The sequence below is a fragment of the Callorhinus ursinus genome, unplaced genomic scaffold (genome assembly GCF_003265705.2).
Source record: "Callorhinus ursinus isolate GAN/ISIS: 27379988/994484 unplaced genomic scaffold, GSC_fseal_2.0 scaffold12, whole genome shotgun sequence".
Taxonomy (NCBI): domain Eukaryota; kingdom Metazoa; phylum Chordata; class Mammalia; order Carnivora; family Otariidae; genus Callorhinus; species Callorhinus ursinus.
The window spans coordinates 47,377,944-47,391,415 of NW_027397074.1; the positions used below are offsets into that span (position 1 = coordinate 47,377,944).

The 13,472-nt window shown below is 41.7% G+C and overlaps 1 protein-coding gene across 6 annotated transcripts in view; it reads right to left on the minus strand.

The window, feature by feature from the left end:
* Positions 1-10,972, minus strand: part of PDE1C (phosphodiesterase 1C) — a 648,442-nt gene extending 637,470 nt beyond the window's left edge. For all 6 annotated transcript variants that reach the window (XM_073899034.1, XM_073899039.1, XM_073899036.1 and 3 more), the window contains exon 1: positions 10,663-10,972. In XM_073899034.1, the coding sequence (XP_073755135.1) occupies positions 10,663-10,972 (310 nt within the window). The remainder of the gene's footprint in view (positions 1-10,662) is intronic.
* Between the last annotated feature and the right edge of the window lie 2,500 nt (positions 10,973-13,472).

Here is a 13,472-nt window from a genome sequence, read left to right on the forward strand (position 1 = left end):
CAGATTGAAAGTGAGAGGGTGGAAAACCATTTACCATGTTAATGGACACCAAAAGAAAGCTGAGGTGGCAGTCCTTATATCAGACAAATTAGATTTTAAAACAAAGACTGTAATAAGAGATGAAGAAGGACACTATATCCTACTTAAAGGGTCTATCCAACAAGAAGATCTAACAATTGTAAATATCTATGCCCCTAATGTGGGAGCAGCCAATTATATAAGGCAATTAATAACAAAAGCAAAGAAACACATTGACAACAATACAATAATAGTGGGGGACTTTAACACGCCCCTGACTGAAATGGACAGATCATCTAAGCAAAAGATCAACAAGGAAATAAAGACTTTAAATGAAACACTGGACCAAATGGACTTCACAGACATATTCAGAACAATCCATCCCAAAGCAACGGAATACACATTCTTCTCTAGTGCCCATGGAACATTCTCCAGAATTGATCACATCCTAGGTCACAAATCAGGTCTCAACCGGTACCAAAAGATTGGGGTTATTCCCTGCATATTTTCAGACCACAATGCTTTGAAACTAGAACTCAATCACAAGAGGAAAGCTGGAAAGAACTCAAATACATGGAGGCTAAAGAGCATCCTACTAAAGAATGAATGGGTTAACCAGCAAATTAAAGAAGAATTTAAAAAATTCATGGAAACCAATGAAAATGAAAACACAACTGTTCAAAATCTTTGGGATGCAGCAAAGGCAGTCCTGAGAGGAAAGTATATAGCAATACAAGCCTTTCTCAAGAAACAAGTAAAGTCTCAAAAACACAACCTAAACCTACACCTAAAGGAGCTAGAGAAAAAACAGCAAATAAAGCCTAAACCCAGCAGGAGAAGAGAAATAATAAAGATCAGAGCAGAAATCAATGAACCAGAAACCAAAAGAACAGAACAGATCAACGAAACTAGGAGCTGGTTCTTTGAAAGAATTAACAAGATTGATAAACCCCTGGCCAGACTGATCAAAAAGAAAAGAGAAATGACCCAAATCAACAAAATCATGAATGAAAGAGGAGAGATCACAACCAACACCAAAGAAATACAAACAATTATAAGAACATATTATGAGCAACTCTATGCCAGCAAATTAGATAACCTGAAAGAAATGGGTGCATTCCTAGAGATGTATCAACTACCAAAATTGAACCAGGAAGAAATAGAACACCTGAACAGACCTATAACCACTAAGGAAATTGAAGCAGTCATCAAAAATCTCCCAACAAACAAAAGCCCAGGGCCAGATGGCTTCCCAGGGGAATTCTATCAGACATTTAAAGAAGAATTAATACCTATTCTCCTGAAACTCTTCCAAAAAATAGAAATGGAAGGAAAACTTCCAAACTCATTTTATGAGGCCACCATTACCTTGATCCCAAAACCAGACAAAGACCCTATCAAAAAGGAGAATTACAGACCAATATCCTTGATGAACATGGATGCAAAAATTCTCACCAAAATACTAGCCAATAGGATCCAACAGTACATTAAAAGGATTATTCACCATGACCAAGTGGGATTTATCCCTGGGCTGCAAGGCTGGTTCAACATCCACAAATCAATCAACGTGATACAATACATTAACAAAAGAAAGAACAAGAATCATATGGTCCCCTCAATAGATGCAGAAAAAGCATTTGACAAAGTACAGCATTCTTTCTTGATCAAAACTCTTCAGAGTATAGGGATAGAGGGTACCTACCTCAATATCATAAAAGCCATCTACGAAAAACCTACAGCGAATATCATTCTCAATGGGGAAAAGCTGAAAGCTTTTCCCCTAAGGTCAGGAACGTGGCAGGGATGTCCACTATCACCACTGTTATTCAACATACTATTAGAAGTCCTAGCCACAGCAATCAGACAACAAAAAGAAACCAAAGGCATCCAAATCGGCAAAGAGGAAGTCAAACTCTCACTCTTTGCAGATGATATGATATTGTATGTGGAAAACCCAAAAGACTCCATCCCAAAACTGATAGAACTCATACAGGAATTCAGTAAAGTAGCAGGATATAAAATCAATGCACAGAAATCAGTAGCATTCCTATACACCAACAAGACAGAAGAGAGACAAATCAAGGAGTCTATCCCATTTACAATTGCACCCAAAACCATAAGATACCTAGGAATAAATGTAACCAAAGAGGCAAAGGGTCTGTACTCAGAAAACTATAAAATACTCATGAAAGAAATTGAAGAAGTCACAAAGAAATGGAAAAACGTTCCATGCTCATGGATTGGAAGAACAAACATTGCGGAGATGTCAATGCTACCTAGAGCAATCTACACATTCAATGCAATCCCCATCAAAATACCATCCACTTTTTTCAAAGAAATGGAACAAATAATCCTAAAATTTGTATGGAACCAGAAGAGACCCCGAATAGCCAGAGGAATATTGAAAAAGAAAAGCAAAGCTGGTGGTGTCACAATTCTGGACTTCCAGCTCTATTACAAAGCTGTCATCATCAAGACAGTATGGTACTGGCACAAAAACAGACACATAGATCAATGGAACAGAATAAAGAGCCCAGAAATGGACCCTCAACTCTATGGTCAACTCATCTTTGACAAAGCAGGAAAGAATGTCTCTTCCACAAATGGTGTTGGGAAAATTGGACAGCCACATGCAGAAGAATGAAACTGGACCATTTCCTTACACCACACACAAAAATAGACTCCAAATGGTTGAAAGACCTAAACATGAGACAGGAGTCCATCAAAATCCTAAAGGAGAACACAGGAAGCAACCTCTTCGACCTCAGCCACAGCAACTTCTTCCTAGAAACATCGCCAAAGGCAAGGGAAGCCAGGGCAAAAATGAACTATTGGGATTTCATCAAGATCAAAAGCTTTTGCACAGCCAAAGAAACAGTCCACAAAACCAAAAGACAACCGACAGAATGGGAGAAGATATTTGCAAATGACATATCAGATAAAGGGCTAGTATCCAAAATCTATAAAGAACTTATCAAACTCAACACCCAAAGAACAAATAATCCAATCAAGAAATAGGCAGAAGACATGAACAGACATTTTTCCAAAGAAGACATCCACATGGCCAACAGACACATGAAAAAGTGCTCAACATCGCTCGGCATCAGGGAAATCCAAATGAAAACCTCAATGAGATACCACCTCACACCAGTCAGAATGGCTAAAATTAACAAGTCAGGAAACGACAGATGTTGGTGGGGATGCAGAGAAACGGGAACCCTCCTACATTGTTGGTGGGAATGCAAGCTGGTGCAACCACTCTGGAAAACAGTATGGAGGTTCCTCAAACAGTTGAAAATAGAGCTACCCTACGATCCAGCAATTGCACTACTGGGTATTTACCACAAAGACAAATGTAGGGATCCGAAGGGGTACATGCACCCCAATGTTTATAGCAGCAATGTCCACAATAGCCAAACTGTGGAAAGAGCCAAGATGTCCACCGCCAGATGAATGGATAAAGATGTGGTATATATACACAATGGAATATTATGCAGCCATCAAAAGGAATGAGATCTTGCCATTTGCAACAAAGTGGATGGAATGGGAGAGTGTTATGCTGAGTGAAATAAGTCAATCAGAGACAAACATGTATCATATTACCTCACTGATATGAGGAATTCTTAATCTCAGGAACAAACTGAGGGTTGCTGGAGTGGTCGGGGGTGGGAGGGATGGAGTGGCTGGGTGATGGACATTGGGGAAGATATGTGCTACGGTGAGCGCTGTGAATTGTGTAAGACTGTTGAATCACAGATCTGTACTTCTGAAACAAATAACGCAACATATTTTAAGAAAAAAGAAAAAGAAGAAGATAGCAGGAGAGGAAGAATGAAGGGGAGTAAGTCAGAGGGGGAGACGAACCAGGAGAGATGATGGACTCTGAAAAACAAACTGAGGTTTCTGGAGGGGAGGAGGGTGGGGGGATGGGTTAGCCTGGTGATGGGTATTGAGGAGGGCACATTCTGCATGGAGCACTGGGTGTTATGCACAAACAATGAATCATGGAACAGTACACCAAAACAAATTATGTAATATATGGTGATTAACATAACAATAAAAAATTTAAAAAAATATTGATTTCAATCCCCTTTCTTTTTTAAAGGAGAACAATGAGGCCATCTGTCCCATCTGCCTCAGAAAACTGTCCTGAAGATCAAATGATAAAGAGACTCTGGGGACTTTCTAAGCTGTGAAGCATCCTTCCCCAAGTCTTCCACCCAACAGGTGCTAATACACTGCTAATGGTTCAGGGATAAAGAGGTTACTCTGCACTTAGCTGAGACCACATTTGGAAGCAATGCCTCTGGTAACCATCAGGAAAGAGAATGAAAGGAAAGTGGTTCGAAGACTTCCTAGACTTGATAGGACACTGGGACCCAGATTTGCCTCCCCAAGAGGAAGGCAGTGTGGCTGAGGAGGACAGTTCCTGAAGGTAATGCCAAATCCACAGGGGTCCAGCACTTGCCCCGCACACCAGTATTCCTTATCATTAACCTAAGTTTTTAGAAGGCTGCTTGTGTATGTTTAAATTAACTTGGAACAGGGACATATCCTAGGAGATGCTGTTGAAGTGTTGAAGATTAAGACACTAGTGGCAACACCACACACCCTCTGATCTTTAAAATGATGAGAGCTTTGTTTTATTTTCACACTAATCAATCTGCAGGGGAGAAAATTGCACACCCCAAAATGTGTCTCTTTGCAATAAGGATTAATTTAGGCTGATTATTTTTTCTAAAGATTTTATTTATTTATTTGACAGAGAGTGAGAGAGGGAACACAAGCAGGGGGAGCGGGAGAGGGAGAAGCAGGCTTCCCGCAGAGCAGGGAGCCCGATGCAGGGCTCGATCCCAGGACCCCGAGATCATGACCTGAGCCGAAGGCAGACGCCCAATGACTGAGCCACCCAGGTGCCCTAGGCTGATTATTTTTAAGAAACAGAAGACTCAAGAAGTTTTTCTTTCTTGCCTTCCCTCCTAACTTTCTAAAATAATTTGGAGAGACGACCTGCTGCAGGAATGGAGTTATCACCATAGTTAACTACAGTATAATATGATCTAGGTATGGTAGACAGGGAGGATCTTAGCAAAGTCTGTTTGTTAGAATTCTTCTCTATGTCTCATTGTTTCTAGATGGCCCAGTAAACATTTGTTTACCAAATATTTATGCTTTTCATTTTCAGTTGCCTTCCTTCCCTTTGTAGCCTCAAACCCCTACCCCTTTCTCCTTAGTCCCGAATGACATATACACCTCATTTTGCCTGACTATCTTTAGAATCTTTCATGTTTATGTGGATTCCCTGTATGACCATAATTACACGTGATTTTCTCCTGTTAATCTGTCTCATGTCAATCTAATTTGTAGACTAGTCAGAAAAATCTTAGGAGGTAAAGAAAAAATGTTCCTCCTCAACAAGTCCTTTTAATTCAGCTAAAAAAATTCCAAAAACAAAATCCCAAATTAAAAGCACCACTGATAAAGAATCATAATTATCCTGATATTTTAGAAATTAACAAGAGAATGGCCCTAAAGAGCTAGGCAGGTGGAACAGAAAGAGTAGGTAAATGAAAGTTGCATCCAGAGTCTCTCTCCTCCATAGTATCCATCAAGATGCAAAATCAAGAACTCAATTATAGTTAATACAATACACCTAAGAATAGTGGCCCTTCCTGGTGATTTCTATGTACTGACCAGTGGTTTTCAAAGTATGATCCCTTGACCAGCAGCATTAGCAGCATCTGGGAACTTGTTAGAAACATAAATTCTTATGTTGCCTGCCAGACTTACTAATCAAAAACTCTGGAGATAAGGCCCAGGATTCTATGTTTTACAAGCCTCCAGGTGAGTGTGATACACACTTTGGTGGTAACAGAATCACCTGGGAAATTTGGTTAACGTACTAAGAATGCCCCCCTCCCAGCTCTATCCCATATCTATAAGCCTGGGCCTCTGGAATTAGGTTTCCAGGTGATTATGATAAACACTAAAATCTGAAAACCACTGGTGCTAACATATGAGAGGACTGAGTTACAGGCAAATACTGATGAAGAAATTAACAGCTCACCAAAGTGATATGAAATTTACTTTAAAAGCTTCCGATCAGAAAAAAAAAAAAAAGCTTCTGATCAGGGCACCTGGGTGGCTCAGTCATTAAGTGTCTGCCTTCGGCTCAGGTCATGATCCCAGAGTTCTGGAATGGAGCCCCACATTGGGCTCCCTGCTCCGCAGGAAGCCTGCTTCTCCTTCTCCTACTCCCCCTGCTGTGTTCCCTCTCTCGCTGTCTCTCTCTCTGTCAAATAAATAAATAAAATCTTAAAAAAAAAAAAGCATCTGATCAGCAGCAATAGAAAGATTACCTAAACTTAAGCAGAACCTCCCAAAAATATAGCTGCCACTGACCCTCTTCTGAGGGAGTTTCCAGAGTAGGAAAACCCTGACACTTAACACTGGGAAGTGTGAAAATTCAGCTGCCCACTAGCACCCAAAAAGCACATACTTCCATACTTGCCCACTGAAGCCCTAAACTACCCCTCCTTTTTTGTTGTTGTTAAGTTGGTGTTGTTAAGTTGGCACATAGTATAAACCTTTACCTCTGGCTACTCAAAAAGTTACTCATTACTAAATATTCCCTTAGGCGAATGTAAATAAACCTTGTCTTTTCTCCTCAAGCTGTCCATTGTCAGTTAATTTGCAGGACACTTATCTTTTTTTTATTTTATTTTATTATGTTATGTTAATCACCATACATTACGTCATTAGTTCTTGATGTAGTGTTCCATGATTCACTGTTAGCGTATAACACCCAGTGGTCCACGCAGAACGTGCCCTCTTTAATACCCATCACCAGGCTAACACATCCCCCCACCCCCCTCCCCTCTAGAACCCTCAGTTTGTTTTTCAGGGTCCATCATCTCTCATGGTTCATCTCCCCCTCCGATTTCCCCCTCTTCATTTTTTCCTTCCTACTATCTTCTACTTCTTTTTTAACATATAATGTATTATTTGCTTCAGAGGTACAAGTCTGTGATTCATCAGTCTTACACAATTCACAGCGCTCAGGACCCTTATCTTGAATCTAAGTGGGTACAGGAAAATTTTTCCTCTCAACAATGATACTCTTATCAAGAGTCACAGAGGACTTAGATGGAAACCAAGAACAATGAAATTCAGCAAGACAATGTTCCAAGACCACCATCTGACAAATATTGGTTGCAATCTGAAATTAGCTCTTGCAGAACACACATTTTTCAAATGTTAAGCAAAAGAAGAAAGGCACAGCAACTGAAAACTGAAAGAACCCAAATCATTTTAATACACAATTATTAATCAAAAATCACTTTATTCAATAATACCAAAGTTTCTCCCCATCCAGAGGAATTTCTAACAAAAGCTAGAAGAAGCCTCAGATAATCGACTGCAGATTATTACACAATAGACAGTTATGGAAGGCTTTTCATTTATTTGATTATTTGTTTATTCTGAGCTACCCTTTTATTGAAAACAGATCAAACTGTTCCTTCCTTTCTAGCAGTGACTGGGGCCCCAAAGCTCAAAAGAAACACACATACAAAATACCTATGCTTCATATATGCCAGGTGCCACTTGGGTTTTGGCACCATATCTCATTTAATCTTCACGTCAGTATGATGAGAGAACAGCAGGGAACTATCACTATCCTTAATAAAACAAATATCAGAGGCCTAAAGCATTTAAATTCAGGTGAGGAGAAACAGCTGGCCTTACTGTTCGACTCTGCACCCTGAGTCTCACTCACTCACACCCCACAAAGTTCTCTGGCTTTAATTACAATATCCAAGGTGACTATTTCTTCCTTAATACTCTGACACCTCCCTCCCAGAACCAGTGCATTTTCTCTTGACTCCCTGACTATAGTTGGGACAAAACAAAACTTTCAAAGGACATTACTAAATAATAAACTAAGGAGTAACAAATGGGAAATAAGCATACAGCACTTCTAACAAGTAGCATAGAGAAGTGGGTAAGAATACAGTTCTAGAGCTGGACTACCTGAGTTTAAACTCTGGCTATCATTTATTTACTAGCTGTGTGACTAGTTTCTTAATCCCTCTGTGCCTTAATATCTACATCTGTATAATAATAATAAAAGTATCCACCCTACCATCTCATAAAATAGCTGCTGGCACATAGCACTCATTTATACACACACACACACACACACACATTCAATCAGTTTGGCTTGTAAAACACAAGTTTAGTTTGCATCACAGCTACTTTCCTCCCAAATTCACAGGTTGTGCGCTGTTCTACCCAATATTTGGAGAAAACCAATTGAATCCAACAAAGAGCCACCCAGCTTCACAGGTAAGGGCAGCTCATTTCATTTTTAGAAATGATAAAACTGAGCCTGATCTGCAATTCCAGCTATCTAAACCCACCACACTTCAAAGATTTAAGCTCAAATACCATTTTTTTAAAGAGCAAAATATAGAAATTGAATAACTTTGCATACGTATCCTAGGTGATATAAAACTCAGAATGTCATTTTTAATTGGTGATATTCTTTATGAAATAAAAAGGAAGGAATGGAAAAATTAATTCTTACATAATCAAAAAGTTAAAGTTAATAGTATTACAGGTTTATTCACCAAACGAGAGCAGAAATTAATTGAATGCAAATTCCTAGAAGCTGGTCTCCAGGCATTGTAAATGTGTGAATTAATTGTAATACCCAAATATTCTGTCCACATCATCAAAAGTATGAGAAAAAAATATGGTAATATTCTTCCATGAATATATTGATTTGTAATTCAATTAATATCACACAAATTAATATTGAGTTTCACAACAGACTTTCATATTCCATCCAATGTAACTATGATAGACCATAATAAGATTATATAAAAATTAAATTTGCATCCTATACATTAGAAAATATTAAGCTTCCTGATACTTTGATAATACCTTTTGCTTGTATAGTACTTACAGTTTACAAATCATTTTTATCGCCATAATTTCCTTTGAGTTTCATGGTATAGGAGATGGTACAACTCTACTTGTACTTATTTTATTTTATTATTTGTTTAATATTTTATTTATTTATTTGACAGAGAGAGACAGTGTGAGCAGGGAGCCCAATGCAGAGCTTGATCCCAGGAGAGCCTAAGGCAAGCGTTTAACCGATGGAGCCACCCAGGAGCCCCTATTTGTACTCATTTTAAAAGAGCAAATAATACAGGCTTAGAAAATATAGGTCTCCTGCCCTAGGATGCAGAGCTTAGCAGAACCCAGGTACCCTGACTCCAAATTTGGTTCTCTTTCCATTAATACTACAAAGACAGGTCTTATGAATGGAAAAAAATAACATTTTACAATGATAAATCCCCCCTTTCAAGGACAATGTGTATGTACCTTCTCATAATTTTTTTTCTTCTTGTAATTTTTGTTTAGGAAGGTTGTTTGAATGACACAAGAACAAATACAAGCTAATGAATAAACTCACAATATTTTTTAGAAGAAAATTCTCAAGGGAATAGGGATACATGTATCCTTACCTCTCTTGAGTAAAAGCGTAAGCCAATCTCCCTCTCCACTAACCTCATCTTTTTCTCTTTAGGGGAACCAACATTGTCCACTGAATCCTTTTTGAAAACTCAAAAGACAATAGCAAGTGAGCATCACAACCTTGCCTGGGATAAAGTGGGAATTCATGTGAAAGTAAAGGACAGCTGATGTATTTAGTAACTTTACTAGTGTGAGAGCTTTTTTTTAAATACATGTAAGGACTTTTCCTCCCACTTACACAAAACAGCACCTGCCGTATGAAATGGAGCCTTTGAATATCTTAAACTAAAAAATGAAAAGTTCCACTATTCCCTTCTGTTTCAGTTGTAGAGGTTCAGAAATCAGTTTCAGGCATAATACTGAATATCTGCATAGCACTTTACAGTTTCAAAATTCTTCTACATGCACTGTGTCTGGTTAGATTTTCCAGCTACCTAGTGAGATTCGAGTTATTATCATCCCTATGTCACAGATGACAAAATTGAGGCAAAAGGAGAGCATCCTGCCCAAGATCACATGAAAGCAGCAGATGGAGACTCAGGTCCACCTGACCCCAAATCTTGTGTGCTCTTTTCACTTCTCCATTCCTGCCTACCTTAACAATGTCTTCCCCCAACCATGCACCACAAGCCCCTTCAGAAGAGACTAGTTCAAATAGTGGTTTCCTTCTTCACACATGGAACTAAGGTCTTAAACAAACAGGGATCTCCTGCCCTTTTCCCAATTCGCCTGGAAGGAGATGGGAAGATAAGCCTCATTTATCCTTATCTTTCCAAGACAACAAGGAAGACTTCTCTGCGTGGTGCTGGCGCCAGTACAAAGCTGCGGAAAGCGATCCTTACAGTGTAAACTGCCTTGCATGCTATTGTTTAAAACCCTGTGAAAGATGGTCCTTCTGAAATAACTCCCTGTTGAACCAGAAATGAGTCTTAACTTGTACAAAAAAAAAAAAGTTATGGGCAAGAGAACAAGGAAAGCGAAATACTGTTGAGAAACAGAGCCTTCATTTCTTCCCCTGACGGTAAAGAGAACCCCATAGGTCTCTAGGCAGCAGCTCCCTGCGTTCCCTACACCCCGTGCAAGCAAGATAGGACTTACCCGCGGCGCTACCGCTTCGGGGCAAGTAGGGCTGGGACATACTCTCCGCACACTTCAGCACCGGGGACAGCTCCGTACTCTCTAACTTCGCGCGCTCTTCTCTACGGCGCGCGGTGAACTGAGCCTCCCAGGCTGCCGGCGGATAGTGCGTCTCTGCCCGCCCGGGTCCTAGCCTCCGGTCCTTGGGGAAGGAGAATGTGTCTCTTCGAGCTGCGGGAGCAGCGGGTGGCTCCTCGTGCTGCGGTGGCGACGAGCCCAACTGCACCACAGAGCTGCGGGACCGAGCCAGCGTGGAGGAGAAGGAGCCCATCTCAGCGGGCCAGGCTGGGCCCAGGTGAGCGGCCACGGCTCCCCAAGGGACTCACACTCCTTGCCTGCCAAAGACTTACTCCTTCTTCTCGCCAGAGCGCCCCCAGTCTCTGCTCCGCCTCTGACCCCGCGGGTTGCAGCCCCTTCTGGTGGAGGAGGAGAAGGCTGAAGGGAGGGCTGCACGCCCACCCTGGGTGGACCCAGGATAACCCGGGCCGTCTCTGCGCTTGTCTGACAGTCTGTGGTAGATGGGGACACTTGGAAGGGTCGGCGTGCAGCTGTTGTCTAGAGACTTTACTGGAGGGTGGGGGAAAGAAGAGGCGTGGCATTAAGTGAAGGATACTTTTTCTCTGCTGTCTGCACTTGGTTCACCTGGGGCCAAGGGCCTGGCGCGTCCTTCCTGCTCCTCTCTGGGCCGCCTTTGTCCCCCAGGAGATTGGAGAGTTTAGCGAGGGCAGGGGAGGAGCCTACATTTATTTTCTTCTCAATTACTCTTCTTAGAGCCAATATCACTACTCTTCTAGACTGTGTTTTCCAGAGGAGCCCTGCTCCCAGCTGTCCCTGAAGAAGATTTGGCAGTCCTCCTCCCCAGCGTGCCTCCTCCTTGGCCCTCACCCTGGGCGCCTTCCCCTGTGGGAACCAAGACTTGGGGGTGGGGGGGGGCGGGTTTGAGGTCTGAGAGGGTGGTGGAGGTGCAAGGCGAGACCACTCAGCTAATTTCTTGCAGGGAAGCAGGGAAGCAGAGAGGCAGGCGCCAGCGGGCCCTGGAGGCTCTCAAGATGGGAAGCCAAAGCAGCCAGGGGCCCTATTAATAGGCCTACACTGCTGGCCCCATCTTTTCTCTGATTGCAGTGGAAAGGTGATGAGGCCTAATGTGGGGCCAGAAGCAGGAAGGGCAGCCTGGCATTATGTTTCAGCTAAAATCCTTTTGCCCAAATAGGTTTTAGGTCTTGGTTATGCAGCCAGTTAGTGGTCGGGTTGGGTCTTAAGCCTGGGACTCCTTTTTCTAGATCCAGTCTCCTACCACACTGCTCCCCATTCCAAAGGTTTTCAGGCATTGAACTGTGAACTGAAAAAACTGTGCCATACCCAGCATATCTAAGCTTGGAGTGTGTGAAGGGAAAGAGACTTTATCAGTGATTCCACAACTGGCCTGGGACCCACCCTCCCTTCCTCCTTGGATTCAGTGCCCTTTCCATGACTTGACATTGTCATCTGTAAAATGGCATACAAATAAGTATATGTAAAGTAGTATTATCATAGAGGTAGCTTCCAGATCAGTGAACCCCAAGATGAAAAGAGAAAAAAAGGTTTTAAAATCCTTAACTGTGGGACACCTGGCTCAGTCAGTTAGGGGTCTGCCTTAGGCTCAGGTCATGATCCCAGAGTCCTGGCATCGAGTCCCACATCAGGTTTCCTGCTCAGCAAGGAGCCTGCTTCTCCCTCTGCCTGCAGCTTCCCCTGCTTGTGCTCTCTCTCTCCCTCTCTGACAAATAAATAAAATCTTTTAAAAAAATAAAATAAAGTAAAATAAAATCCTCAACTGCTATTTACAGAAGACAAGTCAGGGGATTCACTTGGATAGGACAGCTGCAGGTCCAACACATCTCTGTTCTTAGCATTATTTCCTGTGAGGAGGGCAGAAGCTGAAATCCATGGATCCTCTACCATTTAAAGAAACACACACTATGATCTCCATGCCATCTAAGGACGATGCAGTGTCCTCTCACCTTTGCTAAGATTACAAATCCATCTTCTTAGGGCAGTCAAAAAGAATGCAATAGGGTCCACTTACCCAGGTGTCTGTATGGCTATATTGATTTTTTTTAAATCACTTTTTATTCTTTCCTTGCTCACCTGATGGACTAATAGACCCTGGTATAAATCCTCACTCTGGGCAAAGGACTTTGTAGAAAGGGAACTCCCTGGGTAGTCATTCCTTATTCTTGTACCTTGACTTGATTTTCTTGCAAACCTGACATAGGCATCATTAGCAATAATATAAAGATGGGCATGGAAAGAGGTAAGGTGTTCTGGACTTAGCCTAAATGACATACTGTACTTGGCTGTGCCTATTGTGAAAGTACATAAACATAGTATTTCTGAATGGGATGGTAAAGAACTGCTACCCTAAGCCCCCAGAGTCCCCTCTGCCATGCCAGCTGACCCAGGCCTTTCCCCAGGACACACACACACATACACCCTTCTCCTGGAGGGAGGTTCAGATCAACCAAGTTTGGTTGATGTTGCTGCTGCTGATAACCAGAATCTCTCAGTTCTCTTGTCAGTGAGAAGAAATGAGCCTGGAAAACTGAAACAATCCTGTCTCTTTTTCCACTTGCATTTCAAGAAATGGGGTTTTGTATGAAGCTGTTAGAGAATGTGCTATCTATAGGTGATATTCTCATGGCCCTTGCCTTTCCTCTTCCAGACCTCTGACCTCATCCATGAAAGAGAGGAGGGCTCCCTCCAGATTTCTACTGCTTGATGCTCAGGAGAGT